The 16,219-nt window shown below is 46.0% G+C and overlaps 1 protein-coding gene across 1 annotated transcript in view; it reads left to right on the top strand.

Moving 5' to 3' along the window:
• Positions 1–16,219, top strand: part of RECQL4 (RecQ like helicase 4) — a 261,221-nt gene that overhangs the window by 90,440 nt on the left and 154,562 nt on the right. Inside the window, exons 10-11 of the mRNA XM_030220936.1 lie at positions 9,717–9,860; positions 14,404–14,496. Coding sequence (XP_030076796.1) covers positions 9,717–9,860; positions 14,404–14,496 — 237 coding nt within the window. The remainder of the gene's footprint in view (positions 1–9,716; positions 9,861–14,403; positions 14,497–16,219) is intronic.

Raw genomic sequence — 16,219 nt, 5'->3', positions numbered from 1 at the left:
GGGCTCTGAGGTTACGTAGTGGGGATAAGCTTCGAGAGTTCTTTGAGACCGTCGCTGAGGATGCCCCCACGGTATTCGGTATACACAAGGCTTTGTGGCAATTTTGGAAAATCAAAAGGGTGGAAGAAATCAAAAGCAAATAGGAACAAGATGTGGGGGAGAAATTAGCCTCTTGAGACTTTCTGACTTCTATTAAGAATATCCCTCGCTTGAGTGATAATGCTAACTATAGGGAGTGCTGCTTTTGTGTTTATTACAGAGCTTACTTTCCCAAGTTCAGCTATTTCGGGCAGGTGACATTCAATCACCATCCTGTTTAAAATGTAAGTTAATGTGTATCACCTTTTTTCATGCGTTTTGGGGATGCGTGGAGATAAAGCGTTTTGGGCGCCAGATTATTGATTATTTGTCATCACTTTTTTCATGCAGAATAACTGGCTCCCCATGGTGTTGGATTGCCATGGAGACTTTCGGGGCCCCTCAGGGGAGAGTAGATTGTTTCGTAAAATGTGTCTTCTGGCGAGGAATTGTATTTTGTAGTCCTGGACCTCTGACTCCTCGCCTGAGTTTTGGCACTGGCGTAATATGGTGCATCTTTTATTATCTTGGGAGGCACAAGAAGTTAAGGACTCTTGTAAACGTAAATCTCGGTTTTTGAAAATTTGGAATCCCTATTTGGCCTCTTTGACACCTAGAGGCAGAAGTCTTATTCTGAACCTGTTGGGTTGAGTTATCAGCTAGATATAGGGGGGATTTGGGGGGTTAGGGAGGTAGAGCTGGTTTAAGTGTTCTCCCTCCACTGTTCTGGGAGGTCATAAGAACCCAGTCCTCCTGGGGTGCAGGTGGGGGGGGGGGGAGAGTAGGGCCACAGGCGGGGTGGGTAAGGGTATACTAAGATTTTCTTGTTAATTTTTTTCTAGGTTGCTGGCCGGTTTTGTCTGGGTTATATTACTACTTCGGTTAAAGGTTTAAGGCTGGGTCATCTCCACCCAAGTATGGGAAAGGGGGAGGGGGAAGGGAGGGTGGGCGGAGAAGGGAGAAAAATTAACAAATTTTGATGTTGGATTCTATTTTGTATTTTGAACGCATGTTCTGAGTCTCCGCTTGTACATTATTGAACTTGTTGGTAATGTTTCACATGCTGGAATGTCAATAAAAATTGTTGAAACATAAAAGGAAAAGGAACCGAACCACTGAGATGGAAAACTTCCCCTCAATTGCCTGTAGCACCTACCCACCCCCCCCACCCCACCCCTTTTAGACCCATCTTCAGTGTTCACAGGGGATATACAAAAAGGATGCAACCTTACAAGAAGCCCTTCTGCCCAGCCAGAGACATTCTCAGATCTGGCAGAGGCACAGCCCTCAGAAGCACTAGAGCCACACTTCTTGGACTGCTACTGGTCACCCACAGGCACACTCTACAAAAGAATTAGCCGCAATTTCCACTCCCATGCAAATAGGCTCTGGGAGTAGACCAACATGCCTGACATAGTTTCTCAAGGTCACATACCCTCAATCAGACTGGAGAGTAGAGAGTTGCACGGGGACAGAAATCCAACCCGTCCCCGTAGGGAATCTTCCCCGTCCATCCCCATGGGGAATCTAACCCATCCCCGCCCATCTCCACCTAGTCCTGCAAGAATATAATGGTACATTAAAAAAAATTCCTGTCAGTTCTCTGTCTCTTTCTGGGTTCGGGCCGCAGCATTGCAGGCAAGGAAGGAATGGAAGTTGGAACACTCTGGTGCGCGCATGTAAGACTTCTCTGGTTCACTGGCACTGTGTGCCAAGAGGTCACCACATGCACACGCCAGTAGGTCAGGTGACATCTGATGCACGTTTCTATGTCAGAGCTGAGGTCTGCTCATCAGCCCGGGAGCAGAGAGGATTAATAGTAACATCGTAAATGACAGCAGATAAAAACCAGATCGGTCCATCCAGTCTGCCCAATAGTCACAATCATTATCAATTCATGATTAAATCAACAATGAATATTATATATACAAGTCCACCTGGCCCTATCCTTATGTTCCAACTGCTGGAGTTGCCCTTGAAGCCCACTCCAGCCTATTCATCTTCTCATTTGCGGGACACAGACCGTAAAAGTCTGTCCTGCACTGTCCTCATGTTCCAACCACTAAAGTTGCTGTCTAAGCCCTTTCCAGCCCATCCTAAACCAGATTGCCATATATGAGACACAGACCGTACAGGTCTCCCAGTATCGGCCCTAGTTCATCACAGCCAGACACATCCACACACATTCAGCCATTTAAGTTTAGGTTTTTTATAACTTCCATTTTCTAATTAGAGATCCTCTGTGTTTATCCCATGCCTTTTAGAATTTCATCACTATTTGTATCTCTACCACCCACTTAATGGAGACTTTCTGCATCTGTGCTGTAAAAGCAAGGAGGAGGCGACAGCACTCAAAAGAACTTCGTACTCGGTAGGTGAGAGGGTGGCGCAAGTGCAGCATACATTTCCACGGGAACCCCGCAGGAACTGCTTCCATCCCCATGGGATCCCTGCAGGAACTGCTTCTGTCCCCGCAGGAATCCCGCGGCTTCCGCGGGATTCCCACAAACCCCGTTCCCGTTCAAGTCTCTACTGGGAAGCTGCATCTACTACACGAGCATAAAAAAGCAAAAGAAAAATCAAAACACAGTAAGACTGATTTTGACACCCAAACTCCTGAGGAGCCCCTTCCCAAATCAACCAAGATAATGCCTCTCCTCTCTCCTGAACCAGTGGCATCTCCTTCTAATCATCAGGGAGAACTATCTCTCACCCTGCCTCCGAGGATTATGCTCCCTCATATCACCATGTACTGTCAGTGCAGGAATATTCTATGGCCTCAAATTGAGGGAAAGCTAGAGGATGATATTGTATCCCTCTTTCCCTCCCTCCAGATACATCACTTACACCACAACCTACTCAGTTAGAGCAGCAGGAGGATTACTTCTATTCCTTGTTCCTCCAGCAGATCTGTGCAAGCACTCGGCAGTAAATGTGTCTTCCTCAGCGGCAATCCAGATCTGTCAAGATGCTTGGGTTATGCACTTCTACCAGCAGGTGGAGACTGAGAACACTGACTGTGAAAATTTTATAGGACCCCCCTGCAGTTCCTAGCCAGCCTATATTTCTCAGCCTCCCAGCAGATGTTAGACGTGCAGTCTGTGTGGTAGGCCTGGGCAGGGGAACGGACGGACCCCGTGGTGGTGGTGAGTGCATGCATTTCTTTTGGCTTTGGGATCTGTTTTATTTTTTAAAAAAAACCCTTCTGCTGATTGCCAGTGAGGGTGCTGGTCCTGTTTAGCCCTATACCTGCGCTTCTTATCAGACAGGCTGCAAGACGCAAGGCTAAACCTTCTGGTGCTTGTTCCTGGTTAAACTAATTAGGGTCTCGCCTGATCCTGAAGACTACAGGAAGAGATTCACAATTAGCCTATTATAAAGTTGTTACAGAAGTTTATTTATTACAAATAGGAAAATAGACATCTGAATGCAGACTTACCAATTATAATTATAAGTAATACAAGCAAAAAGAGTCTTTCTTCCTGTGAGAGGAACTAGTCTAGCCCTGTAGCAAAACGCTTCTCAGTGCTAGCCAAAGTTCCTGTTTCTAAGATAACAAAACATTCCTTTTATACATTTATCTAACTGTGTGTGTACGTGACCATTCCCTCGTCTGCTGTCTCTTCTGGTGCCCCCCTTATCTAAAAACAACATCTGGCTTTATTTGTTCCTGCAAAACCAGTCTCAACCCACAACCACAAGTCTGCAATCTGCATATGATAGCCCTAGGACTTGTTTCACATCGTTTTTTACCCCTCCCTGTTGCTGTGCTTGCAGGTGAAATGTTAGATAAGAACTTCTGCTGGAAGTCTGCCTGTGAACTCCCAATGTTCTTACCTCACTGTATTACAGAGCTGGCCAGACCCTGCTCTACAGAGAGAAAGGCAGGCATCTTAGGAGTTACACAGTAGTCCTCCATCTTATGGATCGCAGATTTATACAGTCCACAGGGGCTGCTTCTTCCCCAGGCCGGGTCCCTCCCTCCATGAACCGCTTGCCTTGTCCCATTCAGAGTATCTGCTGGTATGTGCCTCAGCTCCAGGAGGCTGGGAAACCTGAGTGCCTGATCCCCAGTGTGACTGCTGAACTGCCTGGGAATTTTGGGCCTGCCGGGGGTGGGGGGGGGGTGGGGAGTCGATTCACCTAGTTGTGGTGCAGAGTCTTTAGCAGCCTCATTCCTCCTTCTCGCAGCTGTAGCCATGAATGGGGACAAGTCGCGCTGCTGTTGTACCTGTGGTAAGCGTGTTGTAGAGGTCCTGGGAGCTCTGTGTCAGCTCTGTGGAGAGCCGAAATTGGCATCAGGGACAGACTTGGGGGCTTTCCTGTAGGAGATCTTGGCGCATGTCAGCCAACAAAAGAAGCCAAAAAACAAAAGGCACAGCTCCCTAACCAAAATCAATTTCAGTGTCCTTGGTGCCCTATGCTGGCCCCACCCTCCTCCCTTCAAAGAGATAACCACAATCTGCCCTTGCAGTATAGAAGGGCTGGCAGATCACCTCCTACTACACAGCACTATTCTGACTATGTTCTCTCACAGCTGCTTTTCCGGGTTTGGTATCCATTTTGAGGCGGAGGTACCTATGGAGAGTTCAGCCCAGTCAGTGGACCCCTTGGTGAAAAGTATCCAGGGACCTCCTAAAACATTCCGTATTATCAGGATATAAGGGACATAATTCTGGTGGAGTGGAAGTCTCCTGACATGCCCTGTTGGGAAAATTGTACCCTATCCCGAAGGGGGATATGGATTTTCTAAGACCACCTACGGTGGACAGTTTGCTGACGACGGTCACTAAGAAGACTACCAATCTGGTGGATGGCAGCACTGCTCTGAAGGATCCACAGGACCGAAGACGGGAAAGCTTTTTGCAGTGCAGTTTTGATATCTTTGCTGTGGCACTTCAGGCCTCGGTGTATGGCGGGTTGGTGGCCAGGACGTGCTTTCTTTTGGAAGAAGGGCATTTGGATTCGCCACCAGGCAATCAAAGGACACTGGTTCAGGAAGTGGTGAAGCTAGAGATGGGCAGTTCTTTTTTTGGTGGATGCTTTGTATGATCTTTTGAAGGCTTCCGCAAAGAGTATGGCATTCTTTGTGGTGGTTTGACGGGCATTATGGCTGCGCGGGTGGGTTGCCGATGTGGCCTCCACGTCTAAGCTCTGCACGCTCCCCTTCAAGGGTTCTATACTTGTTACTTCTGTCACTAGCTCCCAGATCATGAGCCCTTGGGCCCAGGCCGTGAACAGAAGGGGAATCTAGGAACGGCCTGGGGTGGACCGAGCCACAACTAGAAAAAAAAAACACAGGGTACTCACCCAGAACACCAGGCTCCCGAGGAGAGGTGCAAAACTCCTCAAAGGTAGAGAACTTCAGGACACGTTCGGCCTCCACCAGCAGGCTAGGCTGCTATTTCCTAGGGGACCCAACGCCATTACCTCTTGTACTATGCCCTGCATACCATAAAATACTAGATATAAAATGGTTTCCCCTCTTGTCGGTTTCTGGACCAGATGCTCCAAGAAGCAGTCATTAATTACATATAGGAATTTTATCTCCCTGGCGCTCCCTGATGTAACATTTATCTAGTCAATATTGGGGTAATTGAAATCATCCATTATTATACTGTTGCCCAGTTTGCCAGCTTTCCTAATTTCTGTAAACATTTCTTCATCTTTTCCTTCTGTCCTGGCGGATGGTAGTAAAGCCCTACAAGAATACTCCTTCCCTTCACACATGGAATTTCTATCCATAATGATTCCATTCTGCTATCTGTTTCATGTGGAATGTTTATTTTATTTGACTCAATTCCCTCTTTAACTTATAGCTCAACTCCCCCTCCAATTTGATCCCCTCTGTCAGTGCGGTACAGTTTGTACCCTGTTAACACAGTGTCCCATTGATTTTCCTCTTTCCACCAAGTCTCTGAGATGCCTATTATATCTACCTCATCTTTTAGTGCTATATCTCTGAAGAGGGAGAGCCACACAAGTCTCCAGTGGTAGTTGCAGACCACCAGTTTGACATCAGGCATGCCCTTGTGGCTTGGGAGCCCATGGTATGGGTCACGTGGCTCCATTGCAGTGGTCTTGGGAGATTCTGTGGTCCATCAATTGGCTAGAGACCAAAGCGGTCCACCTGGCTCTAGAGGCTTTTCAGCACCTGCCTGAGGGAAAAGCGGTGTGAGTGCTGTCTGACAAAGCCACGGCAATGATGAATGTCAGCAAGGCGGATCATTCAGTCAGCCAGTGGCCAAGGCATTCTCCTTGCTTCTGTGTTGGACAGAACACCACTTGTCAGCGCAGTCTGTCACCCATGTGGCTGGAGTAGACAACTTTCAAGCAGATTTTCTGAGCAGTTATGTTGGATCCGGGGGAATGGTCCCTGGCTCAGCAGGCTTTTCAGGTGGTGGTCTGTTGCTAGGGGTTTCCTGCATTCAACTTGATGGCGATGGTATGCAGTGCTCAATTTCCACATTTTTTCTGTCAGTGGCAGGATCTGAAGTTGGAAGGGGTCGATGCTCTCATTCTTCTTTGGCTGTCTGACTGCATGTGTTTCCTTCTTGACTGCTGATTGGTTGCACAATTCAGTGAGTGGAAGCTCATGCCATACAGGCAATCCTGATAGCGCTGGATTCGCTTCGGAGGGCATAGTACAGGGATCTCATTCATCTTTTGGTGGACGATCCTCTTCCTCTGCACAGGATTCCCACCTTTCCCACCCTTGGAACTTCGAGACCAACCCGAACTACAAGTCTCGCTGCCTTAGAAGGAGAAGAAACCTGTAGACTTCTATGTAATAAGGCTGTAAGAAACAAGATCCCCCCCTTTTTTTTAAAGAAATTAAGCAATGTGAATACCATTCAGCCCAGCCTTTCATTGTGTCTTGAGCCCAGACTGCACATTATGGTTTCCGCCCAGCTTGTCCTTGCAGATTTGTGAGAGCTGCTTGTCTGAGGCTTGTCCATTCTTAACCTAGCTGACTTGATTCCCAGGCTCAGTTGATCCTGTTCTCACAGACCTTCCCTCAGATTCCTGCTGTGACTAGCCTTCCTAGTTCGGGGAGCCTAGCCTCATAGGTCAGGGGTGTCTATCCTCTTAGTTTCAAGCCAACCACTCACATTCAGATGAGCCTTACTTTACAGTTTCTGTTGAGCCTTGGTTCGTGGATGCAGTCCAGTCTATCCTCAGGGATTCTTCTGGGCCTCCTCACGGTTCTGCAGTGTTTAAACACACCCTCCCCTTTCCCCTTTTCTGCTGCTCTCAGTCTCTGAGGAGCTTCTCCTCTCAGGCTGATCTGAGATTCAAATGTTGGGCTTGGCAGAGCCTTTCTTTTAAATTACCCTTAGTTTCTCCTTGGTCACAGCGGAGCTGGCCTTTCCAATGCTCCTGAGCTTGCTTTCTCAGCGGAAATTATCCTCTCCGACTGGGCTGACCCTTCATTGGTGATTCACTTGGTTGTGGCCTTGTAAATTCATCTGCTTCTTGTCTCTCAGTATTACCTGGGTTTCATTCTTTTGCTTTTGGCTAAAGTTAGCTGTCCAGATATGAGACAACCATATGCTTTTGGAAAGCAACTGGGTTTTGTTCTTATGGATTCATCTGGTTAGCTCATTGTCCCCATTTCAGGATGGCTTACCTTGTCTCCCTTGTTTCCTTTCTGTAGTCTCACGGATTTGCTGCGCTACTCTGTAGATAGTGTTCTCCTTCTCTCTGAAAGGGGGAGGTGTGTGTTAGCGTCTCTGAAGCAGCACTTCTTCCACTCCTTTGCCTGCCAGTGACATGGTGCCTTCTCATTCCCAGGAAACCTTGTGTTCTCAGTTTTGCCTGAGTTTTCTGCTTCCAAGGCAGCTAGAGGGTTTTTCTCTCAGGGGCTGTTATTAGGTCACTAGGAAAACAGGCCCGTTTCAGGAGCAAATGAAACGGGCGCTAGCAAGGTTTTCCTCCCCAACCCCCCCTTCATCGCCCCCTTCTCCCTCCCTACCTACCTATGGACCCCTTCGTCGTTCTGACGGCATTGCTCCGCATTCCGCACCTGCCTCTTGGACGCACCGAATGCCTTCGATGCAGCCTGGGCGATTTCGGTAACTTCACCACCATGGTCTTATGAACCGTTCTGGAAGGAAGTGACAGTGACGTGACTGTCCTCAGAACATTGAGGGCGAGTTTTATTATATAGGAGGATTATGCTCGTTCTTTATCATTGTTTTTCTCCTTTGAGGCATACTCAATATCTTCTTTGGGGGTCCACATTTCAATATCTGCTGGTCTTCTGCCTTACTCTCCTTTCAGGCACTATCTCCTGCAGGAACACATGCTTCAGCTTCCTTATTTTGGCTAAGCTTTCCTTCAAGGCATCTCTGGGATGGAATTCTCTTGAGTGCTCTCCCCAGATTCTTTGTTTCTTTGAGTTTAATCCAATAATCTTTTCCATGATCATCTTGTTGCATTCTTCTGTATTTCTTGAACACAGACTCTTTTGCCCTTATTTTTTTGGCCACTTGTTTGGAGAACCATTTAGGCTTCCTCACCATTTTCATGGTTAAGATGTAGGCGTCATCTTATACTTTTTAAATTTCATTTCTTCTCTGTATTGAGCTGCCCTAGCCTTAGGGTCAAGCCTCTTTGGCTGTGCCTCTATTTGTGGACTGATTTATTGTGGCAGCCTTAGAAGCTTCAGTGGCCAGATGAATTGAGGAGACTATTGCTTGGGCATATTTACTGACTGGTAGGCCATTGCAGGAGGAGTTGAAAGCACTTTATATTGGGGCTCAGGTTTTGCATGGGCAAGAGGTTTGCTGAATTCTAATTCTATCTGTTGACAGGGCAGCAGCTTGGTCAACACTCCATTCCTTTGTAAAGTATTTCTGGCTGGATGTACAGTCAAGGCAGATGGCAACCTTTGGAGCCGGGATGTTGGTTCCAGGATTGTCTGTGTCCGCCCTCGTGGGTACTGTTTTTGTACTTCCCACTGATTGAGAATGGTGTGGACATTTGCAGAGCTGCCACTGGTCCTTGATCTCACTTTCACCAAACACTATTGCCTGGATGTGTCTTTCTCTCGGGACCTTGCTTTCAGACAGGCAGTCCTACACAACTTATTCACCTACTAGTTGTCTCCATCCACCAGTCACTCTTGTGGGTTGTTACCAAAGAAGTAATTTCTGCGGCCATCAGCTTTATACTCACCATCTAGTGTGCCTTCATTTTTCTGATTATCTCCGGAGGAACGAAGTTGCTTAGCTTTTAATGGAGGTTCTTTGAAAACAGCAGAAAAATGCAACCATATTTTCTTACCTTCATCCTCCGCCAAGATCATAAATAACTTGAACTTGTCCTCTACTCTATCTTGTACTCTATATAGTTAAGATATAGACTGAGAGGAGGAAGGACCTAGCTGAGCATGGGACAGCCTGCGCTTGCTCAAGAGAAGTCTAAAGGCTTCTCTTCAGCTGGAGAATAGCTCTAGCATGGTGGCTCCATCAAATAACGTCACCATCTAGTATAGCTGCATTTTCTTGCCATCATCAGCAATTCCCTATTACAGGTAAGCAACTTGCTTTGTGTGTGGCAGAAATAAAGTCTCATGCAAAAAGTAAAATGTTCTACCTTGCAGTGCTTCTCATTGCACTTGTGTCTAATTTTAGCCCATGGAGCCTGTGAAAACAGCAATGAAGAGCAGAAGTTAGCTGTAGAAGAATATTTCCCACTGAGGCCTGTATATGAACCGCCTGTTGCTCCTCCACCAATGGAACCTCTTTATCAGCTTGCAGAGAATGGAAAACCTATAGGTACAGACTTCATATTACTAGGATTATTTGCTTAGCGTTGCAGGTTTACATGGTAACCTGCCAGCAATAACTGTGATGGCACATTATATCCTGCTGCAGGTATAAAAGTAAGGAAACTGTCCTGGCCATATCCCAGAAAAAAGGGGCCACCATCTGGTGGGGCTATGAAAGAGTGCTGACTCAGGCCCCTCATTCTCTGACCACCACTGCTGGCATCTGGCCCAAGACCAATTCCAGCCATTTCTCCTACCTCAAGAGCTATCAGGGGGAGGGAGCAGTGTGAATGGAGGAGGGGAAGCCTTGAATACAGCTGCCTTTGGTTACATTGCTAACATTTTGCTTTCTGCTACTTTCTGTCAGCAGTAACAGTGGTGGATATGGACCCATGGCTGCTATCTGATGCAAAATATTATTAGGAACTTTGAAGTATAGTGCACACTGCCACCAGTTATATACATCCACTGTATGATATAAAGTTATCACAAAATCAGGACCTGTGTCAACATGTCCTGATGCAGCATTGGCGAAACGTGGCCAATGGCTCTGAAAAGTAATAGACATACTGCTCATACTGCTTCACAAACCTTAAAAAAAATATATATATATATACTTAAAAGATTATAACCTATACCTGTTACCAAAGCACTACTTTCTTCCAGCATTGCTTCATCTTTACAAGATGGCGACCTAATGCCATCATTCACTTTTTAAGCCCAACCCAACCGGAAGTAAACCCCAACCACCAATCAACTGCAATCACAATAGAGATGTCCATTCAAGTTCCAAGTTCAAACCACCCTAAGGCCACTATTCCCAATGTAAAAATCCACTTTTATTTTTTTTTATTTTTGATACATTTGTACCCCGCACTTTCCCACTCATGTCAGGCTCAGTGCGGCTTACATGGGGCAATGGAGGGTTAAGTGACTTGCCCAGAGTCACAAGGAGCTGCCTGTGCCTGAAGTGGGAATCGAACTCAGTTCCCCAGGACCAAAGTCCACCACCCTAACCACTAGGCCACTGCTCTACTCAGATTTAACAATTTGTCTATTGGGCTCATTTTTGAAAGAGAAGGACGCCCATCTTTCGACATAATTCGGAAAATGGACGTCCTTCTCCCAGGGTCATCCAAATCGGTATAATCGAAAGCCGATTTAGGACGTCCCCAACTGCACTCTGTTGCAGGGATGGCCAAAGTTCAAGGGGGCTTGTCGGAGGTGTAGCGAAGGCGGGACTTGGACGTGCCTAACACTTGAACATCCTTGACCCATAATCGAAAAAATGAAGGACGTCCCTGACAAACACTTTGGACGTTTTTATTATGACTAAGGCACAAAAAAGTGCCCGAACTGACCAGATGACCACCGGAGAGAATCGGGGATGACCTTCCATTACTCCCCCAGTGTTCACTAACCGCCTCCCACCCTCAAAAAACATCTTTCAAAATATTTTGTGCCAGCCTCAGATGTCATACTCAGGTCAATGACAGCAGTATGCAGGTCCCTGGAGTAGGTTTAGTAGGTGAGTGCACTTCAGACAGGCAGACCCAGGCCCACCCCCCTACCTGTTACGTTTGAGGAGGAAACAGCGAGCCCTCCAAAACCCACCAGAAACCCACTGTACCCACATCTAGGTGCTCCCCTTCACCCGTTAGTGCTATGGTAGTGGTGTACATTTGTGGGTAGTGGGTTTTGGGGGGATCAGCACACAAGGTAAGGGAGCTATGTACCTGGGAGCAATTTATGAAGTCCACTGCAGTGCCCCCTAGGGTGCCCGGTTGGTATCCTGGCATGTCAGGGGGACCAGTGCACTACAAATGCTGGCTCCTCCCATGACCAAATGGCTTGCATTTGGTCGTTTCTGAGATGGACGTCCTTGGTTTCGAAAATCACTGAAAATCAGAAACGACCATGTCTAGGGATGTCCATCTCTAAGGACAACCAAATTTGAGGATTTGGACGTCCCTGACGGTATTTTCGAAATGAAAGATGGATGTCCATCTTGTTTCGAAAATACAGGTTTCCCCGCCCCTGGATCGGGACGTTTTGCAAGGACGTCCAAATCGAAACGTGGCCGTCCCTTTTGAAAATGCCCTTCTATATCACCCCCTTCAGTGCCCATCTGAATTTTTTTTACAAAATACGCCAGTGCATATCATTCCACTGGTGACCCTTTTCCTCCCAGTGAGCAACCAGCAGGGCTTGTAACATCTTGCACATGATTCTAGATTTATGCTCAGTTAAACGTATTTTAATCTGGTGCCTTGTTCGCCCTATATATACTAAATCACAAGGGCATAGAATCATGTAAACCACATTGTCAAATTCGCAATTGGTGTTATCTCATCCTGTCAGAAGCCTCCCCGACTTAGGATCCCTAAATGATGGTCCTACCAATGATAAAGAGTGCCAATGGCAACACCCCCAGTTCGTATGTCCATCCAAATTCTCTTGCTTAATTTGATAATCAATACGCTTGTATGTAAGAACACCAACTACAAATCTGACAATGTGGTTTACATGATTCTATGCCGTTGTGATTTAGTATATATAGGGCAAACAAAGCACCAGATTAAAATATGTTTAACTGAGCATAAATGTAGAATCGTGCGCAATGTGTTACAAGCCTCGCTGGTTGCTCATTGGGAGGAAAAGGGTCACCAGTGGAACGATATGCACTGCGTGTTTTAGAAAAACTTGAGATGGGTATTGAAGGAAGTGATATAGACAAGTTGTTAAATTTGAAGGAACAAAAGTGGATTTTTACATTGGGCACTTTGGCCCCAGGGGGTTTGAACTTGAAACTTGATTGGACATCTCTATTGTGATTGCAGTTGATTGGCGTTTGGCATTTCCTTCCAGTTGTGCTGGGCTTAAGAAGTGAGTGATGGCGTTAGGTTGCCGTCTTGTAAAGATAAAACAGCGCTAGAAGAAAGTAGCGCTTTGGTAACAGGTATGGGTCATAACATTTTAAAGTATGTATGTGTGTGTATATATCCTATATAATAATTCTCACCTCCAACAGGATGTGCTTGGGACCGTGCCTGCCGGAAGTGGTCTGCTAGGCAGGCACGCGCTGACCTCAGTGACATCAGTGACAGACAATTTGGCAAAGCAAAACAATCTGAGTGCTGGCCATTAGGACACAGGGTTGATAGGACAGTTTTAAAAGACTGAAGGAACCGAAAGTGTTAAATGGGGGGAGGGGAGGAGTTCTGAACGACTGAAAGACATGAAAATTTGGGAAAGGAAAACAATCTGAATGCTGGCCATTAGGACACAGGGTACATAGGAGAGTTTTAAAAGACTGAAGGAAACGAAAGTGTTAAACTGGAGAAGGGGGGGGGGGGGAGTTGTGAATGACTGAAAGACATGCAAATTTGGGACAGGAAAACAATCTCAATGCTGGCCATTAGCACACAGGGTACATAGGAGAGTTTTAAAAGACTGAAGGAACCAAAAGTGTTCAGGGGGTGGGGGGCAAGTTCTGAATGAATGAAAGAAATGAAAATTTACCAGAGGAACATAATCTGAATGCCCGGCATTTGTACACAGGGTAGATAGGACACTTTTTTTTAAAAAATGAAGGACGTGAAAGTATTACGGTACATCTTGGGGGAGGGGTGAGGAGGAAAGCGGTGGGGTATCCGGATACTGGGCGTTAGGGCCACGGGGGTACATAGACTTTTGAAAGCCTTAAGGAACCCAAAGTGTGGGAAGGAGGAGGAAAAGGAGGGGAGGGGACGGGGTGAGGGGCATTAGGAACAGGGGAGGGGGCCCTGTCACACTCTCATTCTCACACACACACTGTCACACAGACAGTCTCACTCTGTCACACACCCGCACATTCACTCTGGCTCTCTCTCTCTCAAACATACACACTCCCAGGAAAACCTTGCTAGCGCCCGTTTCATTCGTTCCAGAAACGGGCCTTTTTTACTAGTGTATATATATATATATATATACTTTAATTTATTTTTTTTTAAGGATTGTGGAACAGTATATGCAGTATGTTTATTGTTTTTCAGGGCCATTGTCCTGATGCAGCATTGGCGAAACGTGGCCATGTAGACGCAGGTCCTGATTTTGTGATCGGTGAAAATAAAAAGGATTTTTGGAACAGTATCTTGTGCCTAAGTGATTTATGAATGGAGTTATGCTCTGGGATGAGAAAAAAATTGATTCTGAGCCCCCGCCAAGAAAGAGTAAGACTGTTTGATTTTGGTATGATATATAGTGGCAGCAGATAGGATCAAGTGCTGGTGAGGGTAATGGTGTACAGTAACTGGTGAGCTATTTGCTGTGATATTTTACCAGTGGAGGAGACAGTCATGTAGATATTATAAATTGTGATAGTGATTGTAATTAAGGATCTTTTAAGGCCAAAAAGTTGATTTATTTCCAAGTGGTGCACTGAGCATTAATTTCATTGTATTAAAAAGGAAAACACTAGATATGTAACCCCTAAGGCATTACCACATGGACCAGTCACTGGTGAGTCATAAGCACTGGCAAGCATTTCTATCTCTCATTCTGTGACACAGATACTACTGCAGAGGTGCGGAGGGCCCTGTCAGAGCTGGGATACCATTCATTCAGAGCTGGACAGGAGATGGCAATCATGAGAATACTCTCAGGTACACTTACCAGTTAATTTATCTTAAAGTAGAGGACCAATTGCCTTTTTTCACCCATTTTGTTTTGACTGGAGAAAGTGAGACTCGACTCCCAAAAGTTGGGCAATAAATGTATTATGTTAACCTTCATAAGTACATAAGTAATGCCACACTGGGAAAGGCCAAGGGTCCATCGAGCCCAGCACCTTGTCCACGACAGCGGCCAATCTAGGCCAAGGGCACCTGGCAAGCTTCCAAAACGTACAAACATTCTATACATGTTATTCCTGGAATTGTGGATTTTTCCCAAGTCCATTTAGTAGTGGTTTATGGACTTGTCCTTTAGGAAACCATCTAACCCCTTTTTAAACTCTGCTAAGCTAACCGCCTTCATCATGTTCTCCGGCAACGAATTCCAGAGTTTAATTATGCGTTGGGTGATACAGGTTAGGTAAAGGGGAAAAGAAAACCACCAGCATGGAAGCAGCATGGGATAAGCACAGAGGATCCTTAGCTGTGGGGCACTGAGGGGTGAAGCCTGGGATAAGCACAGAGGACCCTTAGCTTTGAAGGAGTGGCCTAGTGGTTAGGGTGGTGGACTTTGGGCCTGGGGAACTGAGGAACTGAGTTCGATTCCCACTTCAGGCACAGGCAGCTCCTTGTGACTCTGGGCAAGTCACTGTTTTTAATCTATCCCTCTCTAGACCCCCGTGGGATCCCTCCACACGGGGGTGTACAGAGGGTTTGTTCTTCTACGATCTTGTGGACCGCCTCCCTGAATTCCAGCGACACCCCTTCCCATGGGTATCGCTGCTGGGGAGGCATCAGAAGGCGCAGTTCAAATCAAATTCCCATAACCACAGCTTTCTGTCTATTTGGATCTAAATGAATCTTTGGCCATTTATGTTCCCACATAAATTCTATGAAAATTCCCAAAAACTGCTTCAATGAAGGATCTTGCTTGAGTGTGTGATAGTTTGTAAGACAGCTGACAGATAGAGTATGAATGAAAACAGAGACAGAAACAGTGTAGATACAGAAATAATATTTTAATTCTCACCCAAATCAGGTCTTCAATTAGGTACATTCATCAGACAAATTCTGGATTCAACTGACCAGAGCTCTGCGTCATGAGATGCGTTGGGGAAAACTTCCAACGATCGGTCTGATGCCCATCTCTTATATAGTATCTGGTCCCAATACAAGTCTATGGAAAGGGACTTTTTTTTCCTAATCTTGCATAACCTCTGAATCATACTCAACTGCCGGTCAGGTGCCCACCTCTCCTTTCCGTTTTATTATTGCAAATTATTGTGTAATTTCCCTTTTTGTCAACAACTCCTTAGATACAGATATCCAAACATGGACAAATCTGTCTCATATCATCTTGTGATCTGGGTGCCATATTATAAAGACAGACTCCATCTTATGAACCAAACTTCTTATCATTTCTGTCTTTAATTTCTGCATCGTATGTGTTACACTCAATTTGGAAGTTGCACCAGGTTTCTTTAAGACTCACCAAGCAGTCCTGCTCTTGCAGGCTCTCTGCTATAAGGCCATCAGCTGGGTATCAGGCCTAGTCAGTGCTTTTCAGCTGTTTAAAGCTATGTAGCTTGGCCCACCACTATTCCAGTGGATAGGTCTCAAGCTAGAACACATATTAACATCACTTAACCTTCCATTGCCCCATGTAAGCCGCATTGAGCCTGCCATGAGTGGGAAAGCGCGGGGTACAAATGTA

Source organism: Microcaecilia unicolor, chromosome 1, assembly GCF_901765095.1.
Source record: "Microcaecilia unicolor chromosome 1, aMicUni1.1, whole genome shotgun sequence".
In the NCBI taxonomy this organism is placed as follows: Eukaryota; Metazoa; Chordata; class Amphibia; order Gymnophiona; family Siphonopidae; genus Microcaecilia; species Microcaecilia unicolor.
This window is presented reverse-complemented; position numbering and strand designations above follow the sequence as displayed.